Source organism: Prionailurus bengalensis, chromosome A1 (genome assembly GCF_016509475.1).
Source record: "Prionailurus bengalensis isolate Pbe53 chromosome A1, Fcat_Pben_1.1_paternal_pri, whole genome shotgun sequence".
Taxonomy (NCBI): Eukaryota; Metazoa; Chordata; class Mammalia; order Carnivora; family Felidae; genus Prionailurus; species Prionailurus bengalensis.
The window spans coordinates 181,604,994-181,631,752 of record NC_057343.1 but is presented as its reverse complement, the minus strand read 5'-3'; the positions used below and the strand labels follow the sequence as shown (position 1 = coordinate 181,631,752).

General features: G+C 45.7%; 1 protein-coding gene across 3 annotated transcripts in view; it reads left to right on the top strand.

Annotated features, from left to right (window-relative positions):
• Positions 1–26,759, top strand: part of WWC1 (WW and C2 domain containing 1) — a 155,180-nt gene that overhangs the window by 83,349 nt on the left and 45,072 nt on the right. The window contains exons 1-8 of one of the 3 annotated variants that reach the window (XM_043596312.1): positions 1,399–1,438; positions 1,575–1,778; positions 12,949–13,025; positions 14,363–14,442; positions 19,240–19,369; positions 20,995–21,141; positions 22,343–22,416; positions 26,212–26,454. In XM_043596312.1, coding sequence (XP_043452247.1) covers positions 1,414–1,438; positions 1,575–1,778; positions 12,949–13,025; positions 14,363–14,442; positions 19,240–19,369; positions 20,995–21,141; positions 22,343–22,416; positions 26,212–26,454 — 980 coding nt within the window. In that variant the 5' untranslated portion in view covers positions 1,399–1,413. Of the gene's footprint in view, positions 1–1,398; positions 1,439–1,574; positions 1,779–12,948; positions 13,026–14,362; positions 14,443–19,239; positions 19,370–20,994; positions 21,142–22,342; positions 22,417–26,211; positions 26,455–26,759 lie in introns of those variants that run through there. The other 2 variants (XM_043596305.1, XM_043596319.1) reach the window with 2 other exon arrangements.

Genomic DNA, 26,759 nt, shown 5'->3' with positions numbered 1-26,759 from the left:
CTCTCTCTCTGCCCCTCCTGCTCTCTCTCTCTCTCTCTTTCTGTCTCAAAATAAATAAATTAGCTTTAAAATTTTTTTTGTTTTTGTTTTTCTAATAGGTAGTAAATTTTTTTCTTTTTTTCTTAATATGAAATTTATTGTCAAATTGGTTTCCATACAACTCCCAGTGCTCATCCCAACAGGTGTCCTCCTCAATGCCCATCACCCACTTTCCCCTCCCTCCCACCCCCTATCAACCCTCAGTTTATTCTCAGTTTTTAAGTCTCTTATGGTTTGGCTTCTCCCCTCTCTGTAACTTTTTTTTCCCCTTCCCCTCCCCCATGGTCTTTTGTTAAGTTTCTCAGGATCCACATTAAGAGTGAAAACATGGTATCTTTCTCTGTATGACTTATTTCACTTAGCATAACACTCTCCAGCTCCATCCACATTGCTACAAAAGGCCATATTTCATTCTTTCTCATTGCCAAATAGTATTCCATTGTACATATAAAAAAATTATTGTTTTTTTGGATTTTGACCTTTTTTCAAATGATCACGTACTGTACATATTTATTGCATTTTTTTAAAAGAATGAAGAAATACTGTACCACCAAGACATATCTACTGCTGATTATTTGCTAAGCATTCTCCTAATGCTTTTGAGAATGTACATATTGTTTCAATAAACACAGCATTATTCAGTTTTGCCCCCTGCACCTCCACTCACTTATACATAATAGGCCTCTTTCTGTTTCATTCACATTTCTTTGAAGACACTATTTTTGGTGGCTGTGGCAGCGTGTTGTGTAAATATAGCAGATTTGACCAGTTATTTTCCATGTGACCTTGAGCAAGGTATTTAATCTGTGCCTAGATTTTCTCTTTCATGTAGTGGGGGTTATAACAAAATCTACTTTTAGGGTTAGTGTGAAGATTGAAGAGGCAAAGAGATGTACAGTAGTTAGAACAGTGCTTGGCATAGAGTAGATGTTATATTAGCGCTTGTTATCCTTTTCATCACTATTATCACAGTTTGGTACAAAGGCATCTTTGCCTGAATTTTTTATTACACTTGGTAATAAATTATTGTGGGGGAATTACTGGTTAATACTATGGGGGAATTATTGGTCACAGGGTATTCACATTTCAAGGCTCTTAATGTGCATCATCGGATAGTCCTCTTCTAAATCTGTTACTAATTTACATTTCCAGCAGGCATCGGGTCCCTATTTTTCATAGCCTCTAAAATATTTTTTGTTTTCTTTTTCTTCACTCTTTACCAAAACTGATGACCTTAAGGATCTGTAATATCCTTGAGCCTCTCTGTCTAGATTAGAACTCAAACCTGGTCCTTCTCCTTGCTGTTCTGAGACAGACTGACTTTGGGTATGGAAATTAATTCTGGTTTATATTGATTTTGTTGGCTTAACCCAAATGGAGAGTCTCTGTTGCTTAACAGGTAAGTTTAATGCATCTGCTTTTATTGTGATACTCTGTTTACTATATTCTCTGTTTTCTGGTAGTGCATCCCACAGGCCACCGACCCAACATGTCTTGGTGAGGTGCTGACCTAGGGTCTCTGGGGTCTGTTCCAGAAACCACTCAGATCGAGGACCCCCGGGTGCAATGGCGGCAGGAGCAGGAGCACATGCTGAAGGATTACCTGGTGGTGGCCCAGGAGGCCTTGAGTGCGCAGAAGGAGATCTACCAGGTGAAGCAGCAGCGCCTAGAGCTCGCACAGCAGGAGTATCAGCAGCTGCATGCCGTCTGGGAGCACAAGCTGGGCTCCCAGGTCAGCTGTGAGTACCTCCCGCCACCAGCGCCTGCACTCCTGCACAATGGCGGGAAGGACTGCACCCAGTCCTGTCTGGCTCGCCTCTCAGTGCTTCTCAGATTTGCCAGTTTTCTTCCATCTCTGCTTCTCGTGCAAACCACCATCCTCTCCGAAGCCCGTCTGCTCCTGCCTTGCAGTGATTCATATGCCTCTTTCATTCCATGCCTTTCATTCGTCTGCAGTCATCTCAGACGATCAGCCAGCTTACAGACCTCCTCATTTAAAGCCCTTCAAAGGCTAGAGGATGTGGGGTGTAGGGAGTTCTTCTTCAATGGAGAGAGCTTGAAGTTGGGAGGATGAAAATGGTCTGGAGATGGACAGTGGTGTGGTTGCACAACACTGTAAATGTACTTAATGCCCCTGAACTGGACACTTAAAAATGAATTTTACGCTATATATATTTCACCACAATTTATTTATTTATTTTTTTTAATGTTTATTTATTTTTAAGACAGAGAGAGACAGAGCATGAATGGGGGAGGGTCAGAGAGAGGGAGACACAGAATCTGAAACAGGCTCCAGGCTCTGAGCTGTCAGCACAGAGCCTGACACGGGGCTCGAACTCACGGACTTCGAGATCATGACCTGAGCTGAAGTCGGCCACTTAACCAACTGAGCCACCCAGGTGCCCCTATTTCACCACAATTTAAACAAAAAACCTTCAGTGGCTTCCCATCGTTCCTTCCACAGCCTCCACTGCCCTTTGTGGTCAGGCTCCTGCAGCCACCCCAGCCTCGTCTCATGCGGCCACTTGCTGCACTCCATTCCTCGTTCACTGGGCTCCAGAGCCCCCCACTCTGCTCCCCTAGCCTGCCCTGCACCTTTCCACCTTGGCACTTTTGCACTTGCTGCACCCCTGCCTAGGATGCTCTTCTGTCTGTTTGCATAGCTGGTTCCCTCTTACCCTTCTGGTCTTACCCTTCCAGTCCCATTCTTCCTGTCATCTCCTCTGAGAGGCTCGCTTCTGACAGCTCCATCAACAGACTCCCTTCCCCAGTGTTAGCCTTTGTAATGGCTCTCTGTTTATTTTCTTCATTGCATGTGTCACAAGACATCTGCTTACATGTCTGTATTACGTCCAGTGGCATGTTAACTCTGTAAGGGCGGGGCTCCTGTCTCCCTGGTTCGCACTGGTATCTTCAGGAGAATAGGCATGCCAAGGCCCCAGTCCTTCATTCCCAGTGCAGTACCAGACCAGTACCTGTTCAGGAGCCTACTTACATTTGCCAAGGTGTTGGGGTTTTTTGTCTTTTACCACTATTTCCAATAACCAGCCCTGCCCCATGTTTTTTGAGTGCTTAGTACATGTCAGGCTGAAAATGCTATTTCACTGAATCCTCATAATAATCCTGTGGATGAGGACAGTTAATATCCCCTGTAATAGGGAAGGAAACAGGTTAGCGGACTTGATGACATGCCCAGGGTCTTAGAGCTGGTGAGAGCAGCAGTAAGTTGTAAATCCATCCCATCTGCCCCTCCAGCATCCTCAGTGTGGGCGAAGGGGCCAGCACTAGGCCATGCTGTTAGGTTGACATAGCTTGGCTGCGTCACTGGATACTTCTCCTGTGTGAAGCCCTCATTTTGAGAAGTTCAGTCCGCCTTGGGGACAGAACTTGCCCAGTTACTCACTTTCCCAGCCCTGCCCTTTTCCCTGGCGACTCAAGCAAATCCCCAGAGTCTCAGATTATGGAAAAGAACTGTATTATACTTATTACCTTTTTCTAGGTCAAGTAATGTCCTAGAGACTGTCATGAGCGTTTTAGCACTTAATCTGTTTTAGGCAGCTCAGGCTGCCATAACAGAATCTCAGAGACTAGGTGGCTTAAACAACAGAAATATATTTTCCCATAGTTCTGGAGCTTGAAGTCCAAGATCAGGGTGTCAGCATGGTCTGGTTCTAGTGAGAGCCCTCTTTCTGGCTGGCAGATGGCTGCCTTCTCACTGTGTCATCACATAGCAGAGAGGGAGACAGAGAGCACAGTCTCTTCTTGTACAGTCACTAATCCCATGATGAAAGCCCCACCCTCGTGACCTCATCTAAACCTAATCACCTCCCAAAGACCTTTCTTCAGATACCATCCCATTGGGGGTTAGGGCTTCAACATATGGATTGGGGGCAGGGAGGAGGGAATTCAATCTATAGCATCATCCTTGCCACAGTCCTGGCAGGGAGATATTATTGTCCCTAGCGAAGCTCAGATTTGAAGAGGTGGGGTGATTTTGTTTTCTCCTGAAGCCCTGCAGTCTGAGAAGTGACAAGTGTGTATAAAAATGAACCTTCGTATTTTGGGGGACAGGATGCTTACATGGACCCAAAGTATCACCCCACAAGTCAGTTATGAATTTCAGAAGGTAAAGTGTATTTTCACATGGAAAGAACTGCAGCTACCGCCTTACACAGGTGTAAAATTAGCATCACCGTAAGGAGACGAACTGACATCGTGTGCTTTCTGATGTGATGCAGTAAGAACATTGTGGAGGATTCTTGACAAAAATATTTACCATCCATCAAATCATCAAGAAACAGCCAGACAGCTCCATAATGTGGAATGTCCTACAAGATAATTGGCCTGGACTCTTCGAGGGGGGGGGAAAGTGTGAAAAACTAGAAAGAGGGCAAACTCTTCTATACTTAACAACAACAACAAAAACCAATGGAGGCATAAACCAGATTAAATGTTTGCACCCTGGTTAGACCCTGGGTTGAGGTTGCAGGCGGGGGGGTGGGAGGGTGAGGAGGAAGCAGCCATAACAGACATTCTCAGATATTTGGAAGATTGTCTTAATTGTGATCATCATATTGTGGCTATGTAGGAGAATGTCCTTGTTCTTAAGACATGCATGTGGCCTCATGTCTACAGCTTAATTTCAAAAAAGATCTAGCAGGAAAAAAAACAATATAACTATGCCATCAGTCTCAGTAAGATGATCAGTAGCTGCCAATGACATGTTGGTGGCTTTGAATAGAGGACAGGTTTGCATTTTTTGGCCACCCACCATTTTCAGTAATCATTCATTGAGGGCTTTCTATGAACCGGGCATCTCAGTGAGAGGAAGAATTGGAGTGGAGGGAGGGATAGATAGAACAAATGTGGGGAAATGTTAAAAATTGGTGGACCTAGGAAAAGAAGGGTATATTAATATTATATTAGTCTTTCAAATTTGCTATACATTTAGTTTCCAAAATAAAAAGTCAAGGTGGGGAAAAGAGCCAAATGGGCAGGAATGATATATTTCCACAGAGAAGCCTGATGGTAAGAGATGACCATCATTGGACATTGAAGTCAGAGGGCCTGAGTTTGAATCTCCACTGTTACTGTGTCCTCTTGGAGAACATACTTCACCTCTTTATGTGTATGATCCCTTCTGTTTAAATATAAAATGTTATGGTACCTTCCTCTCCTGGGTCCATGTCAGAGTTTCTCAACCTCAGTACTACTGACATTGGAGGCCAGCTAAATCTTCACTGTAGGGACTGTCCTATATATTGTGGGTTGTTGAGCAGCACTTCTGGTCTCTACCCACTAGATGCTAATAGTAACCCCTACCGCAGGCTATAACAACCAAAAATGTCTGCAGACATTGCCAAATATACTCTAGGGGGATGCAAAATTCTCCCAGTTTAAAACCACTGGTATCAGTAAACCAGTACCCTTAGAATATGTTAATGGCTCAACATTCTTCTTAAATACTTTACATAATATTTTGAGAGTATGAACTCGAGCTAGACTGCCTGGGTTCACATCCAGGATATGCCATTTACTAGCTGTGTAACTTTGCCCAAGTTATATGCTACTTCTCTCTGCCTCAAATTCTTCTATAAAATTGACATAAAAATGGTATCACCTTAGGGCACCTGGGTGGCTCGGTCGGTTAAGTGTCGACTTCAGCTCAGATCATGATCTTACAGTTTGTAAGTTCAATCCCCACATCAGGTTCTGTGCTGACAGCTCAGAGCCTGGAGCCTGCTTCAGATTCTATGTCTCCCTCTCTCTCTGCCCTTCACCTGCTCTCTCTCTTTCTCTCAAAAATAAATAAACATTTAAAAAAATAATAATGGTATCACCTTCATTGGGGTGTTATGAGACTTAAATTAGTTAACAGATGTAAAGTACTTGGAAAAGTACTTGTCATATTCTTAAGCTCAATAAATAATAACAATTGTTTGATATTATTATTAATTTACTGGCATTGAAATGACAAAAGATTTTAACAGATCCCTGGAACTAATAAGAAGAAATACATGATTAGTGGTAGGAAATAATGATGCAGTCTTATCATATGACTCCATCAAGTTCAAAGGCACCACTGGTTTGAATGTTAAAGAACTTCCACCTAAAGTGACTGAGGTCATCTCTGGTAACCAGATCTGAGATCCAAACCATCCAGGAATTGGGGCGTCCCCAGCCTAAGCATCCCAGTTAAAAAGACATGACCCTTCCTCCTCATGACTTCCTATGGGTTTTAAAACCAGCTTTGTCTTCCAAGTCAAGCTCTCCAACATGTTGATAGACTGGTGAGGTCACATGCCTTGTTTCTAACTCAGATGGCTTGCCTGAGCTTGTGAGAGTTTTGCCACCTGGCCTTGGCTGAGGTGGGGCCTGGCCACAGGTGGGGTCCTGGGGGTGGAGGCTTTGTCAGCACCTCTGGTGCAGTCTCTGGCTCCATGGGGAAAGAGAAGAGAACTAATATTTGTTGTGCACCTGTTATATTCCTGCAGGGCAATGTGATGGGCATTCCACATCCATTATTTAAAGTAACCTTCCCCTCCCAACTGTCCTGCAAATATTGTTTCTTTTTTACATATCAGGAAACTGAGGCCCAGAGAGGGGAAGGAGCTTCTTCAAGGTCACACTGGTAAAAAGTGGCAGAGCCTTTATACCCAGGAGTATCTAACCTCAAAAACATTTCTCTTGAGGCACCTGGGTGGCTCAGTCAGTTAAGCATCCAACTTTGGCTCAGGTCATGATCTCGCAGTCCATGAGTTTGAGTCCCACATCAGGCTCTGTGCTGACAGCTCAGAGCCTGGAGTCTGCTTCACATTCTGTGTCTCCATCTCTTTCTGCCCCTTCCCCACTCATACTCTGTCTCTCTCTGTCTCAGAAATAAATAAAAACATCAAAAATTTTTTTTTAATTTTCTCTTAATACAAGTCATCAGTCAAATTCTAAGGTTCTTATGTTACATTTGGGTTCTCCCATCCTCTGAAAGATGAGAACTCAGGATAACTGGGTTCTTTGGGCCCTCACCATGTTCCTTCCTCTTCTAGGCCTTGGTTTCCCATTTGAAAAAGCAATCATTGGGAACCTTGTAGTTAAAAATGCCAGTTGAACCACCTACCTGATTTCCCTCACTCCTGAAACCAAGAAAATGCAAAATAAGAGATTTCCTTTTTAAGGAGTACATGCACAAAGACAGGGAGACTGGGAGAAAAAAGAGTGACAATAAGATGTGGAAGCTGGAAAGCAGATGGGTAGGTGACAACCTATCTGATAGACCTGAGAAAAGAGAATACAAGCTGATCGTGAGGAAAACCAGCACTCTGGTCTACGTAGATCACTGGCAAAAGTCGTGGGAATTGGAATCCTCAGCTGTCCTTGGGAATGTAAGTCAAGTTTGAGGAGGCCCTGAGATAAAGAGGATTGGGTAAAAGCTGTTTTAGGAAAAGGACAAGCAAATCTCTTCCCCAAATCATACAGCCCATCCCCAACCTGGCAGGATACAAGGTGGGATGCACCACACTGAAAACACAGTGATTAAGTGAACTCGGACCCATAGGATTTGAGATCCCAGCTCACATGTACCACTTGGTCCCCAGAATGGTGCCAGGCTATTACCACCCAGGCTGGATAGTAGCAGAGTCTAGGGAATCTGACCAGATAAAAGAGATGTAAAGACATTGAGCATTTCTGGATGAAACAGTCCAGCCAAAGCATGTACCATATAAGCCACAGTCAACAAACCTCACTCCATTCTGCCTTTTTTTTTTTTTTTAATTTTTTCTAATGTTTATTTCTGAGACAGAGACACAGCATGAGTGGAGGAAGGGCAGAGAGAGAGAGGGAGACACAGAATCCGAAGCAGGCTCCAGGCTCTGAGCTGTCAGCACAGAGCCCGACGCGGGGCTCAAACTCACAAACCATGAGATCATGACCTGAGCCAAAGTTGGTTGCTCATCTGACTAAACCACCCAGGCGCCCCTCCATTCTGCTTTTGGAGCAGACAACTGAGATTCCAGACACCTGAGCAAAGCCTCTGACATGCAAAATAGAGATGAAAACAAACCCTTGGTGATGGGGAGGCCTTGTGGGAACAGGGAGTATACGTGGAGAAAACATCAAGAGAAGCTACACACCCATGAAACAAGAACGGGATGCTATATTTTATTTTATTTATTTATTTATTTTTTTAACGTTTATTTATTTTTGAGACAGAGAGAGACAGAGCATGAACGGGGGAGGGGCAGAGAGAGAGGGAGACACAGAATCCGAAACAGGCTCCAGGCTCTGAGCCATCAGCCCAGAGCCCGACGTGGGGCTCGAACTCATGGACCGCGAGATCGTGACCTGAGCTGAAGTCGGACGCCCAACCAACTGCGCCACCCAGGCGCCCCAAGGGATGCTATATTTTATAGAAAGGAACATTAAGAGAACACAAAAGAACCTTTAGAAATTAAAATGCTATAGCAGAAATTCAAAATCCGTAGGAAGATTGGAAGGTAAGCCTGAAGAAATCTTCTAAAAAATCAGAGCAAAAATACAATGAGATGGAAAAGAGGGGGAAAAAAAAAAAAAAAGTAGAGCACCAGGCCAGGAAACCTATCAGAATAATGAAAAGTTCCAGAGGAAACAGAGAAGAAAAGCATCAGGTAAAATAATTTCAGAAGAATTTCCCAGAACAGTTGGAAGAGAGTTCTTAGATTGAAAGGGCTTAGTGAGCACAATGCATGAAAGTCCACTCACACCAAGACATATGTTTGTACTGCTTCAAACATGGAACGATCCAAGATCCTGAAAGCGTTCAGAGAGAAAAACCAGGCCACACAAAAATTATCAGAGCTCAGAGTAGCTCAACGGTAACACTAGAAACCTAGAACAATGGAGCCATGACTTCAAATTTTTAAGGAAAATCACTTACGACCTAGAATTCTATATCCTGCAAAACTACCTTTAATCAACTATAGGGTAGAACAAAGATATTTTTAGACATGCATGATTTCAAAAGCTTCTTTCCTTTGTGGCCTCCTCCTTGGGAAGCTGCTGGTGTTCTACTGAAATGAGCTGGTAGGAGGGGAAGACATGGTGTTTAGGAAAGAGGAGAGAGGCAGGAAGGGCATCTCAGGATGCCCGAAGCACAGAGAGCAACCAGCTCACGCCAAAGCAGGCACGTGCCTGGGCCAGGCAGAGCCAAAGGGCAGAAACCAGCAGGACGCAGACCGGCCTGGACCCTGTGAGGGGAGATTCAGATAACTGGCAGAGCGTGAGGTTGAATCTGTGATCAGTTTGTAGAAAGTGAGCAAGCATAAAAATGACAATTATTAACTCTAGGAAAAACAAACCCAAAAAAATGTGCCGGAAAAGAAAAGTAAGCAAAGTCAGCTACATGCCTCTGGCCCGAGTGGTGTTTACAGAGTAAAAGTAATGCAAACACTGAGGATGGCTTTCACCAAGATTATGCTGTCTCTGAGGATGGGGAGCTGGGAGGGGTGCACATGTACCATGTCAGGCCTGGAGAAGGGTGGGAAGCTAACTCCCTGTCCTCCAGAGAGGTAAGTAAGTACATAATGCCTAAAACAAAAATAACTTGCTGCCTCTTGGTAATCAAGAAATTAGCTGAGCACATTGAAATGATTCCCTTTTCAGGAGTGAGGGATAGGGACCTGGGGAATGTTCTCTTTTTATAACAAACCTTGTACTGTGTTGGACTGTTAAACTTGTGGTCATCTGTAACTTGAAAAAAAGCTTACAAATCAAAAGCTATAAAAAGGTGGGCATTTAAAGTCACCCTGTGAGGTCCTGTTCGAATATAAAATTCCTTTGTTGGAGGGATAGTGAGGGGATAGTGGCACAAGGGGAAGGAGGTCAATGACCTTTTTCTTGATTTTGGTGCTTATTGGCTGAGTGTGTTTCTTTTGTGAAAATTTATCAAGCTGCACACATGATTTGTGCACCTTTCCACATGCATTTTTTACTTATGTAAAATGTTTACTTAAGAAATGATAACAGGCAGGATGCCTGGGTGGCTCAGTCAGTTAAGTGTTTTTGACTCTTGATTTCAGCTCAGGTCATGATCTCACAGTTCATGGGATCAAACCCTGTATCAGTGTGGAGGCGCTTGGGATTCTCTTTCTCTCTCTCTCTCTCTCTCTCTCTCTCTCTCCCTCTCCCTCTCCCTCTCCCTCTCCCTCTCCCTCTCCCTCTCCCCACCCCCACCCAGCTCACTCCCATGCTCTTGCTCTCTCTCAAAATAAATAAACTTTAAAAAAAAATGGTAACAGACTACATCCCATTTCAACAGCTTTGGATACAAATAGTGCATTTCACGGTGGTACTCCAAAGCATAAGAATCCAAGCCCCCAGTGGCTCAGTTGGTGGGAGTCCGTTCTTTTTTTTTTTTTTAATAGGAATAAAATCAAGCCTCTCCTTTTTTTTTTCATTAACTTTTAAAAATATTTATTTTTGAAAGAGAGAGCAAACAGGGGAGGGGCAGAGAGAGGGAGACAGAGGATCTAAAGCAGACTCTACTGACAGCAGAGAGCCCAACGTGAGGCTCGAACTTACGAACCGCAAGCTCATGACCTGAGCCGAAGTCGGATGCTCAACCGACTGAGCCACCCAGGTGCCCCAGGAGTCTGTCCTTTTTTGGGTTCCCTTCCCTCCAAGATTTTTGAGCATGTCCAAGGAGCACGCCCACTTTCCACAGATAAGCACTGGTGTTTCTGGTCCCCACAGTCATGCTCTCCCTGTTAGGGTAGGTCTTACAGTTCTTCATGGGTTCTCCCAGGCTGCTAACACTCTCTCGCTTACAGTTCCCTGTGGTGTAGACCCAAGTCCAGTGGCACAGCCTGGTTAGCAGAGTGGTTGACAGGATGGGGTGCTCAGAGAATGGACACCCCCTTTTGAGTGTATCCCCATCTTTTTTCTTCACCAATGACTCTTTTCATCATGTTCTTACAATTAATCAGTGGGTAACAAATATTAATGACCTTAAAATTTTGTTGAAAAAAGACTGTCAAGGGGAAATTGCTTAAATCACTGCCTCCAGCTATGTATCCAGCCAAATCCCACCCTGAAATCCCTAAGTTCAGCAAACATCAGAGGAATTAGAATGCAGGAAATGAAAGCTTCCATTTGAAAACAAACATGTGATTCTGAAGTCCCTATTCCAAGCTGACAATGGGGACTGCAAGGTCTTCCCCACCCATCCAGATATTCCCACCACCCATCTCTTCTGGTAAAGCCTCCTCCTCCTCATCATCATCACTGTAAACTGGGCACAAAGGCAACACCGCCTATCATCTTTACTGTTATTATGCAGACAGTTTTATTTCCCTTCTCCGGAACTTTTCAGTGTTCCATTTTAACTCATGCATAACCAGAAGGCCCTACCTCCCAACACTGGAAATTGCCACCAGTCTCTGTCCTCAGGAAACTCCAGGCCCCAGCAGTTGATCTCACTGTGCATGTGCACACATAGTGTCCAGAAGACACTAGGTGGGATGTGAGGGGTGGGGGGCGGGGGGGTAGGAAATGATGGAATTGCACACCTGGTTGGGATTAAGGCCCCAGGGGAGAAGCTCTTCTCTGGCCTCCATACTAAGAATGCCTATCCTTGTCATGAACAGTGGGGTTGTGTTTATATTAAGGACACCATGAATTGTACATTGGGCCCCTTTCCCTCTTCACATGACCAGTTAGGAAGCTCAGAGCCAGGTTTGTGGTGTCTGGTAAGGAAGGGGACCCTCCATGTTTGCATGAGCAAACTAACCTCACACCTGTGGATGTGATTCCTCATTCTTGTCTTCCCTTCGTCTCATGTCCTTACTTCAAATGTATTTTACTCTGTTATGTTCATTTTTGTAAGCCTTAAAATATCTTTTCAAGACATAAATACTATTTTAAAATTTTTAAAATGCAGTAATTACAACTACATAACAACTGTGGATAATCAAAGTAACTTTGAGAAAAGAGAATTGAATTAGGGTGGTAGGGTTATGTACATTAAGGGGGCACCTGGGTGACTCAGTTGGTTAAGCGCTTCTTGATAACTCTTGACATCCGTTCAGGTCATGATCTCAAGGTTGTGGGATTGAGCCCCACCTTGGGCTCTGCACTGAGCATGGAGTTCTCTCCCTCTCCCCTGCTTGCATGCTCTCAAATAAATTTTTTTAAAGTACATTAATATTGTAGAGTACAATAAATAATACTTTTAGTTATTTTTCTTATTATAAAAATGTATTCCTCTTAGTGTGGAAAATAAAAATACAAAGATGAAAATTGGTCTTATGTATCATCCATATCTCTACATATCAACATTATCTTTTTGGTATATTTCTTTCTGTGCTTTTTCTAGATGCATATGTGTATATATATGTTTGTTAACTGTGTATATTTAACAAATTTAAGTTACTCTTTATGGCTTTTTATAAACTACTGTTTTCAGGTGGCAGTAAGTTTTGGACATTTTCCCTTGTTCAGAATTCCTGCGTACAATTGTTTTAAATCACGTTAAGTTGTATCATCCTCACTTATGCATGTACCATATTTATTTAGCAAAATTCCCCTTCACTGGGGTGCCTGGGTGGCTCAGCCAGTTAAGTGTCTGACTCTTGATCTCAGCTCAGGTCATGATCTCAGAGTTCATGAGTTCAAGCCCCACATCCGGCTCTGCGGTGATGGTGCAGAGCCTGCTTGGGAGTCCTTCTCTCCCTGTCTCTGCTCCTCCCCTGCTTGTGTGCTCTCTGTCTCAAAATAAATAAATAAACTTTAAAAAATAAAAATCCCCCCCCTTGTTGGACATTTAGTTTGTTCATGATTAGTGATTCCTTTCTGGGTTTATGTAGATGTCCAAATAAGCCATCTCTCCCAAAATGTGTTTCTTCTACAGAACTTTTTTTTTTTTCTTTTTCGTTGCAGTGGTGTCGGGTTCGTCATCCAGCTCTAAGTATGACCCTGAGATCCTGAAAGCTGAAATTGCCACAGCAAAATCCCGGGTAGGGCCTCTTTGCCTGTACTGTGGAAGGGGGGTCACCGAGGCAGCCACAGGCCGCTTGCCCACCCACTGGACCAAAGGAGACGCTTCCACCAGGCAGTGATGGCTGGTGCTGACTGACAGGACCCTAAATAACAGCAGTAGTAGCAGTGGTAGCAGCTGTCACAGTAATTGTAATGGTAACAGCAGCGACCATGTCACTGTAGACCAAGCATGGTGCTCAGTGCTTCATGAATGCTGTCTCGTGTTCCTCCAGCAAACCCACGAAGCAGCTGTTGTCCATATCTGCACTTAAAGATGAGCAAACAGAAGCTTAGGGTAACTTGCCCCAAGGTCACAAGGATTCAGGGCTTACACAAGGTCAAAGAACTTACAGTTATTAACGCAGTGTGCTCTCTTCCTAGCTATGGCTTATTCTATATTGTCTTATTTAGTTCCTTCATGGTAATTACTTCATGACTTCTTGGGAATAAATATCATTCCCATTTTACTTGTGTGGAACTATGACACAGCAGTTAAGTGACTTGTTCAAGGGAAAGCCAGTATTTGGAATGCAGGCTCAGTGATAACTTCAGGTAGGTTTTCCAAAATCATGCCTACAAGAAAACAAAAGGGGGAAGTGGGCCAGGGGTGAAGCAGTAGAGTATGCTGGGAAGAGTGTAGCCTTAGAGAGGTGTGCCCTGTCTAAAGGGGTAGTTGAGTTTCAGCCCTACCCTATTGTGGCTGTGCTGGAATGAGGGCTCAGTGTTGGCAGATCTTCTGTTTTTAGAAGAGAGCTATACTTAGGCTTATTATGTGAAATCTCTCCATATTTCATTATTAGCAATTAAATTTTTAAATTTTATAACTGCAAACCAAACACAGCATTCCTGCAAGCCAAATCCAGCTCCCGGGCCATGTCTTGCCTCTAAAGTTATTGCACTGCCTCTCACCTCCATACCCATTACCTCCTTTAAGTAATGCACAGCCCTGTGAATTACCATATTCCCCACCTATCAGAACAGGAGAGGCAGTCTCAGGGAGGTGAGATGGCTCGAGAGAGGTCGTCCAGCAAGGCAGTGGGAAGGCCAAGTTCTATCCCAGGTCAGCTGACACCTGTCCACTTCCTGTTTCCCTCAAGTGAGGGCTAGCCAGGATTGACCTGCAGGACAGCCAGGCTTGGACGCTTACTACACGAGCAGCTGCAGAGACCAAGGCAGCATCACTGAGGGGATGGTGTTGTGACCCTGTGGCCTGAGGGGCAGTGGGGGGGCACTGGGTTCCCCTTAGAGGAGAAGGCAGCCTGCAATTCTGTATCAACCTCTGATCTAGCCCCATGTGTGGCCTTCTGCCATCCAGGTCAACAAGCTAAAGAGAGAGATGGTTCACCTCCAGCAGGAGCTGCAGTTCAAAGAGCGTGGCTTTCAGACCCTGAAGAAGTAAGTCTACCCTGCCATGCAGAGCATAGGGATGCCCCGTAATCCCCTTCCTGCCTCTCTCTCTCTTTCTCTCTCTCTCTCTCCCCCTCTCTTCTTTAAGGCCACTCTAATCATTTGATCCCAGTTCTACTCCACTGGTGTTTACTCAAGATACTGTCACCCAAGGTTGAGGTTCAGAAGGAGAAGAGAGGAATCCTTTCAAACCAGAGATCTCTGAATTCCTGAAGCCATTAAAGTCTGTTCCGTTCAGTTGAGTTTTAGTCATAAAAACAAGTATTCTGTCATAGAAACGAGTATTGCTGGGCACTTATGGGCACCTGTCTCATGTCCTCCAGTAGATCCAGTAGGATCTGATACACACACAAAAACAAACTTTTTTCCCCCATAACCCCTAAAGACGAACAGCGAATGTGCCCCACAGTAGGAGCAAGGGCCTCTTCCCCAGCACCAATCGCTAGAAGAGCATGCATGGTGCCACGCACACTGTGCTAGATAGATGACTTAAGGAGTTCCCAGGATAACTTTGACCAAGTGTAATTTTCACTTGTAGAAGCTGACTTGCCACCAAGGTACACCTCTATTGTTTCTTTAGAGCAGGTGCGTTGATGGCTATTTATCGTTATTATACTAGCAAGATTTGTTGAGCAGTTACTCTGCCGGGAAGCACTTTCAGTCTTTCTGCTTGAGTGACTTCATTTGATCCTCACTGCAACTCTCTAAAGAATGTTCTTTTGGCTAACTCCACTTTATAGATGAGGAAACTGAGTCACATTATTAGGAATAATCATACATGCAACAAACCTGCATTGAGTCATGTTCGGTATGTCTGAAGGACTCAGTGTATAGTTATTACAGAGGTGCCTGGGACCCCTCTTGGAAGCCCCAGGGAGAACATCCAGGAGATTTCTCTGTCCTAAGGGACATCTCAAGTAGATTCCCAGGGAGGCCACATCTCTACAGTCAGCAGCTTCTATAGTCACTTGCTTTTTCTCGCTGTCTGACTATACCTCTTCCTCATTCTCTGAACCTCAAATCCACCCCCACCACTCTGTGGCCACAGCTCCAAGCCTGGGGATGTCTGTCTGTAGGCTCTCTTAATCCAGGGAAATGTGACCACTGGAGGGGTTGGTTGGTTCTTGTTCACGTCTTCCCATCCCTCAAGCCCCCACTGTCTGGAGGGGAGAGCTACCATGAATCCCCCACCACACAAGGTTTAAGAAAGTATGGCTTTGTATTATAGATTGTGTATAATAGGGTTCTTTTGGTATTCCAAGTTATTATAAATTATGGTTTATATATGTGTGCTTATATAGGTACATATGTTATTAATATATGTATATGTACGTATGCCAGTGACAGTTGAGAGCAGTAATATGAGCTTAGAAAATTCCTTCTCGTGACCTATAAAGCAAATAACCTCATGAGCCCTCCAAATTCTGAACACATAGTTGAAAGACTACTCACTCCCACGTCATCTTACCGCAGGGGCCTTTCCCTCCTCCCCCTTCCTGCAGTCTTCAGGAGCTTCTGGTTAGAACATTTCCCATTATTCTCTGAGCCACCACAAACCTGTTTTACCACTTTGTCACCCTGTAGCAGCATTGAAAATTCTTGTTCTTTGGTAAGCTGATGCTGAAACCCCAAAGACAAGCCTTCTTTCTCTCCTCCCTCCACCCAACTGACGTTTGATATCAGGCCCAGATAAGACTCCTGGTAGTTCTGACTGCCCACGCTCAAAGCTGGCTCCACATTCAGTGTGGAGGAAGACATCTGCTTTAATACACACCTTGGCATAGAGGGTTAGGAATGTAGCTGCAAGAGGCAGATGGCCTGGGTTCAAATCCCAGTTCCCTGGGACCTTACAAAAATGACATAATCCCCTTGAGCTTTGGTTTATCTGAAAAATCAGTCACTGTAAAGAAACTAAAGCATGTGACAGTGCCTGGCAGTGAGTGTGAGGGTCAGTAAGGGGTGTTGGGGGTGACCTCTAGCTGTGTGCCTGCTTGGATATGGGGAGGAACTCAGATGAACTCTGTATTTACCCCGGGCTAGGGTCTGTGCTGGGCAATGACTGTGCATCAGTCACCTCGTTTCATTGTCTTTGCCCCTTTAAGAGAAGTTTTTGTTCTGCCCCACTTTATAGATGAGGGCACTGATCAGGGTGAAAATATACCCCAGCCCCCCCCCCCCCCCCCCCGTTGGTAAGCATCAAAGCTGGAATTTGAACCCAGGACTGTTGGATTTAGAAGCTCATGTGCTAATACCTTCCTTCCTGGCCTCATCCTGGATAACCCCCTCATCATACCCAGAAAACATGAGGCCTCTTTCCTTGTCCCTTGGGATCTTTTTCAGAAGCTAGTGGTGGGAGGTGATCTAGTCATTTCTATCTCAGCCTCCTCCCTTTGCAGAGCATGGGGGAAGGTGAAACTCTTCCATTTGTCCAGTTCACAGTCAGCAGCCCCAGTTTTTTTAAAAAAAGGAAATGTTGATGAGGATTGAAGGATGCCTCTTAGGAGCCTGAGAAGAAAAATCAAAAGGACTTGGGCCTGTCAGCTGCCCTGAGCCCTTGTAAACAGGAAGGAGATGCGATGTGGCATGTCACCCCTGTGGGTGGGGAGCAGTGCGGCATCTCAAGGCACATCCCCCAAAGCCATCCTGCCCAGGTAAGAATTGCCAAGAAGAGCTGCCTGCTGTCAGAGCCTTTGCCCTGCTTCTGCGTGGCTGTCCTGCGGCTCCCGGGTGTGTGAATCTCCGGACAGCCGCATAATTTGGAAATTCTAGAACACATGCAGCCCACTATACCCTCCTCTCCCCTACAACCACATAACTTTTCTTTCCCTTAAAAAAAAAAAAGAGAGAGAGAGAGATTCATTCACTGAGCACATAATGGTGACCCTTTGTTCCCCTCCCCCCAACCTCAATCCCAAGAGTGTTCCCTCTTGGAGCTACTCTCTGGAGCCAAATTCCAGAGCCTGGGTTGCTAAGGCCCCTGAGGGAAATCAGGTAGAGGCTGTCTGAGGAGCCCAAGGCACAGCAGACAAACCGCTTCTGTCTTATCCTGCTGAGGATTCAAAGCCATCCTCACCCTGTTGGCAGAGGACAGCTGGGCACAGCCCCCTCCCCAGAGCCCCCAGCCCGACTCAAGCAAGTGGCATCTTCCCTGCCCTCCTCCCCTCCATTTGGGGCCGGGCCACCTCCCGTCCTGGGGGGTCCTCCCCTCCACAGAGCATCTCGGGCACGCCTCTGCTGCAGAAAGCTCCATTTAGACTAATTTTTCAAACTAAATTTGAGACCAATGTTAGCCAACCTGGCAGGCTTGCTCAGGCCCAAGTCCTCGAAAGGAATAGACAGGCTATTTTTAGTGGGGAGACATAAATGGGGCTTTGTTTTCTCTCCACGGAGGCTGAAATAACGGAAGGGAAGGGAAGGGGGAGGGCTGTGCTGAGACCGGAGTCCTCTCCCTCTCTCCTGTTCGGAGGCACAGACAGACCAGGATGAAAACCTGCTCCCCCCATCAGTGATTCCCCACTCAGGTTATTTTTAGCCCAGGACAATTTGGCTTCTAGCAGGAAACCAGAGAGGAATGCCTGTGAGCGGTTTCTCATCCTGAAATAATGGGTTTGTGGTGTTCCCTCAGATGGTAAAACTTCCTTTTCTCCACTGGGGACTAAAACTTCAGGCCTCGCCTTTGTGGAAAGTGTGAAGCAGTTAAAATTTATCTCTGCCTTCTGAAGGTTCTCCATACCCCAGCCTCCTTCCCCAGAGGGTGGGGACCTCCACCATCTCTGGTTTGGTCTGACCTTCAGAAAGTGGCATTGTAGTCCTTAACTTTTTTCTTTTTTTTTTTAAACTCCCCCTCCACCCTCCAAAATGAACCTGTATATGGGGCCTAGATAAGCTGATTTTATCCCATCCCTCCCAGTGCACTTGATTATCCATCCTTTATTTATCCCATTTGACATTCCTAACAGCTTCATGAACATGGGCTGGGCAGGTGACATTACCCAGGTTATTTTAGAGGAGGAAGCTAAGCCTCTTGTTAAGTGCCATGCCCAAGGTCACACTACTAAGTAGCAGGGCTGAGAGTTTTCCATCATTCACACCTTTCCTTCCTTGTGTGTTTACTCAGCAAATACTTAGTAAAGGCAGTGGGTCTCAATTGAGGGAGATCTTGCTCTTCTTCCCAAAGGGACACCAGGCAAAGTATGGAGGCATTTTTGGTTGTCACAGCTTGGGGCCAAGATGCTACTGGCACCTAGTGGGCAGAGGCCAAGGGTGCTACTGAATACCCGACAATGTGCAGGACAGCCCCCCACAACAAAGAATCATCCTACCCAAATGTCAAGATGCTGAGGTTGAGAGACCTTGAGTTAAAGGACTGTCCTTTGCCAGATACTGAAACTACTTAAACATTTTCAACCCTGTCCCAAGCCTGTTAGTAACAAGTCAAGGATACTACCACATGCCCTGCTAACTAGAACACAACATAATGATTGCAGTGTCCAGCTATGTGCAGTGTGATGGGAATACCTAGCCTAGCCTGGAGGAAGCAGGGAGGTAATCAGGGAACACTTCCTGTAAGAGCTGATGCTTAGAGGACCCTTGACTTAAAGAGTGGTGTTGCTTCTGCAGCCCCACCCTGTGGGACATTTCACAGGCAGCTAGACCTGGGGAACGGAGGGTGTGCAGGACAGAGAGGAGCCTTGCTGCAGGACTGAAGCCTGTCGTCTTATCCCCTGGGGAGACTTCATCCCTCACCCTATCTTTTTCTGACCTTTCCCATTGACTGTTTCCTAGAATCGATAAGAAAATGTCTGATGCTCAGGGCAGCTACAAACTGGATGAAGCTCAGGCTGTGTTGAGAGAAACAAAAGCCATCAAAAAGGCCATCACTTGTGGAGAAAAAGAAAAGCAAGATCTCATTAAGGTACGAGAGCTCCAGTGATGTGGGTCCCATCTCTCAATTTCTTCGGAGCACCTTTCTTTCTTTTTCTTTCTTTTTTTTTTTTTTTAAAGTTTATTTATTTTGAGAGAGAAGCACAAATTGGGGAGGGGCAGAAAGAGAGAATCCTAAGCAGGCTCTGCACTGTCAGCACAGAGCCCGACATGGGACTTGAACCCACAAACCATGAGATCATGACCTGAGCCGAAGTTGGATGCTTAACTGACAGAGCTGCCCACGTGTGCCCGGAGCACTTTTCTGTGCCAAGACTCACACTACTTCCACATGCTGCACAGATCACTGAGCTCTCATCACTAGTTTTTTGGGCTTTCAGTCTCACTGTGTGGAGTAGGAAAAGGAGAATCAGAAGCGATAGGTGGCTTGCCTAAAGTCACATCACTGGCAGAGTTGTACTAGGAGCCATCTGGTCGAGTCCAAAGGTCATGTCCTTGTCACTGGCTCTGGCCACCTGGCTTACTTCTCAAAGAACCAAACGGAGGGAGATGGTTTTGACATCCACAGCCCTGACACCGAAATGTAACATCTTTATAAGAATTACATTGCATGCTCTTCCTCTGCTGAGGACCAGACAAATGATAATCGTTGTGATTTAACATGCCAGACAACTGAACTGGACACTTTGCATGCATCGTATCTCACTTATCTCTTACATCAGCCCTAGGTTATTCCCTTCATACAGATAACTGCTACACAGCCCCGAGTCCATGGTGGAGCGAGGATTCGAACCCATAAACACTGACACAGATGTCTATTCTTTTAACCCTTAGACACTCTACCTCCCCTCACCGGAATGACCCTGACCTCTGAGATACTGTGTTTGTTTGTGTTCCCACTGGCAGATTAGGACTCAGGCTCAGGGTTGCTATAACTGATTTAGTGAAGGGAGCTTTATGCTCTAGGACAAACAGAATGATTTTGAAGCTCTTGCCCAGGGCAGCAACCTGATGAAAACGTTCAGGCGCTCGTGGACAGTCGTGAGCCATGTTCCTATCATGACTCTCACTTAAGAGCACTGCATCTTCAGTCAGGCCAGGACCACATCCTGCTCTGTCATTTGCCAGCCTTTGCATGTAACAACTCCCTTAGCAAAGAAATGGGGATAATCCTAGGTCATTTTTCAGAGGACTGATGTGAGGTTTAAGTAAGATGATGATAAAGCTGACAATTACTGAGCGTTGGCTGTACTAGCACGTTATACTGGCCATCTCATTAAATCAGTATGGTAGTCCTATGAGACAGGCCCTGTGGTTATCCCTATTTGTTTAGGAGAGGGAACTGAGGCACAGAGAGCTTAATCAACTAGCTCAGGTCACACAGCTAGCAAGTAGCAGAGCAAGGATTCCAAGTCAAGCAGTGTAGCTCTAGAGCCAGTGTCCATGCCAGTCTTTCCAGAGTAGAACACCCAGCACAGTACCCGGCACTGAGCAACCACACACTTGCTGCCAGCTCTTTATGAGGTGAGTGGAATATCCAGAGTGAGCTAGGATTCCTACCACATTACAGAAGTGGAGAGGAGAGCACATGGAGGGTGACAAACCAGAGCTCCCTCCCAGAAAGTTGTGTTGCTAACCTTGCCCTCCCCTCCTTAGAGCCTCGCCATGCTGAAGGACGGCTTCCTCATCGACAGAGGGTCCCACTCTGACCTGTGGTCCAGCAGCAGCTCTCTGGAAAGTTCAGGTTTCTCACTGCCGAAACAGTACCTGGACGTGAGCTCCCAGACAGACATCTCGGGAAGTGTGAGTAGAAGTTGTACCCAGGAGGCTGCCGTAGTGGGCAGCCGCCTTCTCATTTCTCACCTTGGGAGGTGACTGGTATCTCTCTGTGGGCCTGCCTGCTAACGTGGCCTCCTGGAGCTCCATTCTCTTGCAGACCTCTTGGCCCCAGGATGACATGAGATGATGGTGTGGGGGGAAAGCCAGCGCTGCGGGGGGAAAGCCTCGGTCTTGAGTGTTGCCTAGCCATGCGTTTGCGTCTCTAGATGCTGCACAGAAAGCATGTGTGAAGGACCAGTGGCTCTCTCTGGTTTCCTTCCTACAGATTTGCAACACCATTCTGTTTTTCTTTCACCAGCTGTGAAGCAGATGATACTTTCCTTCTGTTCATCCTGAAACAATACATGCAGCTTTCAGACAGCTCTCTTCAAAAGCTCAGTCTGGGCACCGTAGTGAATAGTGTGAGCACCATCCAGATTTATTTCATGAAAGCTTTAGAGCAGGACTGACCCATAGCCATCTGGAATGTTTGGAGAACTTTTGTTTTCCTAGAGCAGGTGACATTGAGCAAAGTCGCCTCCCAGCCTCCATGGCTAAATGCTATTCCTATCTGATTCTTCATATAGCTGTGTCCCCACTTGTGAAGAGAAGCTATATCCATATCTGCTTGGGTGAACCTTGTAGCTTCTTGCCACTCTTGACAGAAAGACATGGCACATGGGCTGTCCCTTCCGTCTCCAGACCACCCATGTGTCCAGCTACAAGCCATCTGTAGGCCTCCCTGAAGGTTCTAGGACCTTCTCCTCACTCACTCAGTGTTTCAGTCCTGGCTGCAGCCTCCCTGGGTTTTCAGTTGAGCCCCTCCCCAGCACCCCCAGGATGCCTTTCTTGTATATTGGCTGTCCCTGTTTCCTCCTGACCAGCTGTCCTCCATGCTGCTGGGGTTTGAATGGGCTCTAAGCCATTCGGGGCTGCAAGATGATATTCTGGGCTCTCAGCTTCTCTTCTAGAAATGATAGATGTCTGAATTTGAGGGTCTTCCCACAGCCTGCAGGAAGTGTCTTTGCCTGACTAGCTTCCCTGCTATCACACAGCCAGCTTGGTAATTGGGGGCTATTCTTAGCTACTTCCCACGCAAGCTGTCAAGTCTCTCGTGAGCTCTTGAAATCCAACTCAGCACCGGCCACAGTGGCCATATAATTCCCCACTTTGTTCTTTCCCCCAGTTTGGCGCAAGCAGCAACAATCAGTTGGCAGAGAAGGTCAGATTGCGCCTTCGATATGAAGAAGCTAAGAGAAGGTAATTAGGGGCTGGGGGCGGGATGGTTCCAACAATGATAATTGCCATTGCAGAGTGCCTGCCCCATGCCTGGCTTTTCACACACCTCATCTTTAATAATCAAAGATTATGAAGATAACTATTATGACACATATATTTTAACCTTCTCTGGACTCAGGAAATGACTGAGCCAGGGACACTTCACTAGATAAAAAGTAGAAGCTGTGTTTTGCACCCAAATCTGTTAAATCTCAGAGCCTAGTTATCTTTCCACTTGCTGAGCTCAGTTTCTCTAATCAGGGTTTTCCAATGATCCTGTGAGTAGTCTGGTTTGAAGGAGCACTTCTGAGGTTTTAGCAATAGGAGAAAAACCTCTGGATATGAACACTTGAGTGTCTCCTGCCCAACTCGGAGCAAGCTGTGCTTATAAACAGTGTAGATCCCAGTGACTAGATATTTTATGGCTTCACAGTCTCCTAAGCAGTTGGGTTCCGCTGCCACAAATAAAATTAAAACAATAATCAAACCTGATGTTTTTAGAGCATCTGTTATGGGCCAGGTGTTGTATTAAAGTATTTGTATGTGTATCATCTCATTTAACTTTAAAAGCAACCTTATAGCACATCTTATATGATTTCCATGTTAGAGAAGAGAAAGGTAAAATATGAGATCATGACTTTTCAAGATGATGGAGTCAGAATTTGAACTCTGGACAATCTGGCTCCAAGTCTGTGAGCTTCCTATGCACAGGGCCAGCCTTACTGGGTAAGAACCCACAGAGCATAATGGTGAATAAAGCTAGGAATATCACATCCATTCCTCCTTAGGTTACACTGCCTGGCCCATGGCATTCTAAGCCAGGCCACGTAGGGTGTGGCAGTGCCTAGTTCTGCCCCTCTGCCAACTCTGTGTGAGCAGCAAAACCCTTTGCAGCAATGACAGAAATCCTATAGAAAGTAGAAGAAATAAAAAAGGGAATTTGTCAGCTTATTGAATTCCAAAGTCCTAGGATAAACCAGCTTCAGACACAGCTGGATCCAGGGATTCAAATCAGGTTACATAAACTCAGTTTCTCTTCTTTTCTCTACCCTGTTTGCCTTTGTATTGACAGACTTTCCTTTCAAAATGTAAAGGTGACCCCCAGCAATTCTAGAGTTATATACTATCAGGTTAGCAACCCCAGTAGCAGGAGGATCTACCTATCCCAACAGATTTAACAGGTTTAAGGCTTGAGGCTCCCTGGCTTTTCCTAGTGATCCAATTATTGTTGCAGCGTTGGAGGAATTAGAATTCTCTGAAGGTCCAGTCATGGGTCATGTGCCCAACTCTGGGAAGGGGATTGAGGTCAGCTTTGTGGGAACCAAAAGACTTAAGTATTGGAGGAGTGATATCCCAAAGAAAACTTGGGAGTGTTGTTAACAGAATGAGGAGAAATTGGATACTGGTCAGGTAGAAAAAAAACACTGTGCATTATTTCAGCTCCCCCTAGAGGCCCAGCAAAACAACAAGACTTCTGCATTTGGACAGCCACGTGTCCCCTCTGAAGGGGGACCACTCTGAACCCTGGATATATTCCAGTCTGCAATGATGCCTATATTAGAAGATCCATTCTGGAGAGACTGAAGAATTGAAATCTTCCCTCTGGGGTTGAACCATTAAACTTCCCATCACAAAGCTTCCTGGCTCATCTGCTATAATCCAGCTTTGAGCCTCACTCTTCACCCAGAGGTAGTTTAAGTGTCAAGGATAGAGCAGCCACTGAATGGAAAGCAGGCTGCAGGACTCCAGGTAGGAGGGCAGGTAGCTGTAATGAAAGGTCTGTGTGCCACGTTTTGTCACATGTGCATTTCTGCAGAGTGAGTCTAGTAGTTTCATCAGCTTCACCAAAGGTGGCCTGAAGGTTAAGGAACACTGGGAAAGCACCACTAGAAAGTACATGTAAGCATCGATCAAGGCTTCAGTGTACTGTGCGCAATGGAGCCCCCGCCAGACCTGTCCACGCCACTCCATCCTCAGAGTGGTGGAAGCTACCAAGTTATCCCAGATTACTCTCTTTGTGAATGCGGAATTTAAATTAATCAACTCTAAGAATCCCTCTGATACATTTGGCTGGGCAATCAGCAAACCTAGATGTGTTTGTCTGCATGGGATTTTTACTGCACAGTGTGGAGATTTTGACCCTAATGATGTTTTTATAAAATAACAGTTGGGCCACATATCTGCAGATAAGATTGAGCTGGGAGTCCAGAGACCTGGGCTCTCAACATGTATTGGCCACGTTTATGACTTGCAGTCTTAGGTGAACCATATCCTATTTCTAGACATCTGTCCAACAGATTCACTGCCATTTCTCACCACCCTTTATGGATCAGGTGAGGCTAGGATGTGATAGCTGAAAGCCCTTTTTGCAAAGGCTGAATCCTAAAGGGTCACATCATGATTTCTTTGGATATTTGTAGCAATAATCTTAGTTATATTGTGAATCTTTCTTGGATCCAAAGGTAATTATACCTAATCTGTATGGGCACTTGGCAATGTATAAAGAACTCTTTATGATAAGTTTTCAGTCAGTTCTTATAACCCACCTTGCATGTTCCACCTCACAGGTGAGGGTACTGCATCTCAAAAAAGTTAAGGGATTGAGCTCCCACCTCCTTCCTTTTAACATTTAATAAGTGCCTACAGTGTACCAGGCAGTGTACTAGAAGCTTATGAAACCAAAATGATTTCTTAAGAATGGTCTTTTTATAGGGGCACCTGGGTGGTCCAGTTGGTTAAGTGTCCAACTTCAGCTCAGGTCATGATCTCATGATTTGTGAGTTCGAACCCTACATCTGGCTCTATGCTACAACTCAGAGTCTGGAGCCTGCTTCTGATTCCATATGTCCCTCTCTCTCTCTTCCCCTCCCCTGCTCATGCTTGCGCTCTCTCTCTCTCTGTCTCTCTCTCTCTCTCTCTCTCTCTCTCTCTGTCTCTCTCTCTCTCTCTCTCTCAAAAATAAAAATAAACATTTAAAAAAAAAAAAAAAAAAAGAATGGTCCTTCTGTCAAGGCCAAAGCCAAGACTTTGGCTGAAGGCCTCTGACCCCAAATCCACAGTTGGTTATACCACACTGTGCTGACACCATTCTTTGGGCTAGGAACATACAGTTACCAATTTCAGGGTTTGCTGTCTGTCATTGTAGTGGGTCCATGACTGCCATTGGTTGGTCATGAGTTATATGCCAGACACTCTGAGCACATTATTGCTCATTTTCAGAACAAGTCTTGGGGAGTTTACCCAATGTTATATACCTAGTAAGTGGTCAGACCAGGTAATAACAATAGCAGCAGAAACATTCATTTGAGGGCTTACTATGTGCCAAATACCGTGCTTTGAGAGTTCATGGGATATGTCTAAAAACCTTCTACCACAACCCCATGACAAAGGAGCCTTTGTTGTTCCTTCCAGAGAGATGAAGTGACTTGCCCAAGGTCACATAGCTGGCGGTAGGAGGCTATTGCCTGGTGATGAATCCAGCTCTCTGTTCTACCAGGCTTAATATCCCTGAGGGCAAGGACATTGCTTTGTTTACATCCCGTTCCCACCCCTGCAGAGCCTACTCACTGTTGGCACACGGTAGGCACCATTTGTGTTTGTTAGATGAAAATATGTTCCTTGAGATGGCCTGCTGGTCCAAGGGAAGACAGTCATTGCCAAAGATTGCTCTGAGGATGTCATGGCTCCTGGTACCTCATAACGTTGGAAACACAGTCTGTTACCCTGCTCCCACAGTGCCGCTGGGCACACCTGTCATGCTCCCCTCTCCGCCCACAGGATCGCCAACCTGAAGATCCAGCTGGCCAAGCTTGACAGTGAGGCCTGGCCCGGAGTGCTCGACTCCGAAAGGGACCGGCTGATCCTCATCAATGAGAAGGAGGAGCTGCTGAAGGAGATGCGCTTCATCAGCCCCCGAAAGTGGACCCAGGGGGAGGTGGAGCAGCTGGAGATGGCCCGGAAGCGGCTGGAGAAGGACCTGCAGGCAGCCCGGGACACCCAGAGCAAGGCCCTGACAGAGAGGTGGGGCTGGGCTGGGGCCAAAAGGGGCCTGGGACCCACCCTCCTGGGTCTATCTTCCACGGAAGCAGGAGGGGTGAGAGGGACCACCTGGGGCGTAAGGGCTCCTCTCTAAGAACACTCAGTGTAGAAATCTTTCAACTTGCTAAAGTAGCAAACTGGGGGAAATGATTCACCACCCGGAATACCAGATACCTAGGAGTTTACACAGAGAATCGCAGCACGAAAAAGTCTGCTCGGGTGCAGGTTTTCAGAAATTATCTTCTGACAAACGTAAGCCACACAACCCTATGTAATGTAGAGTAGTC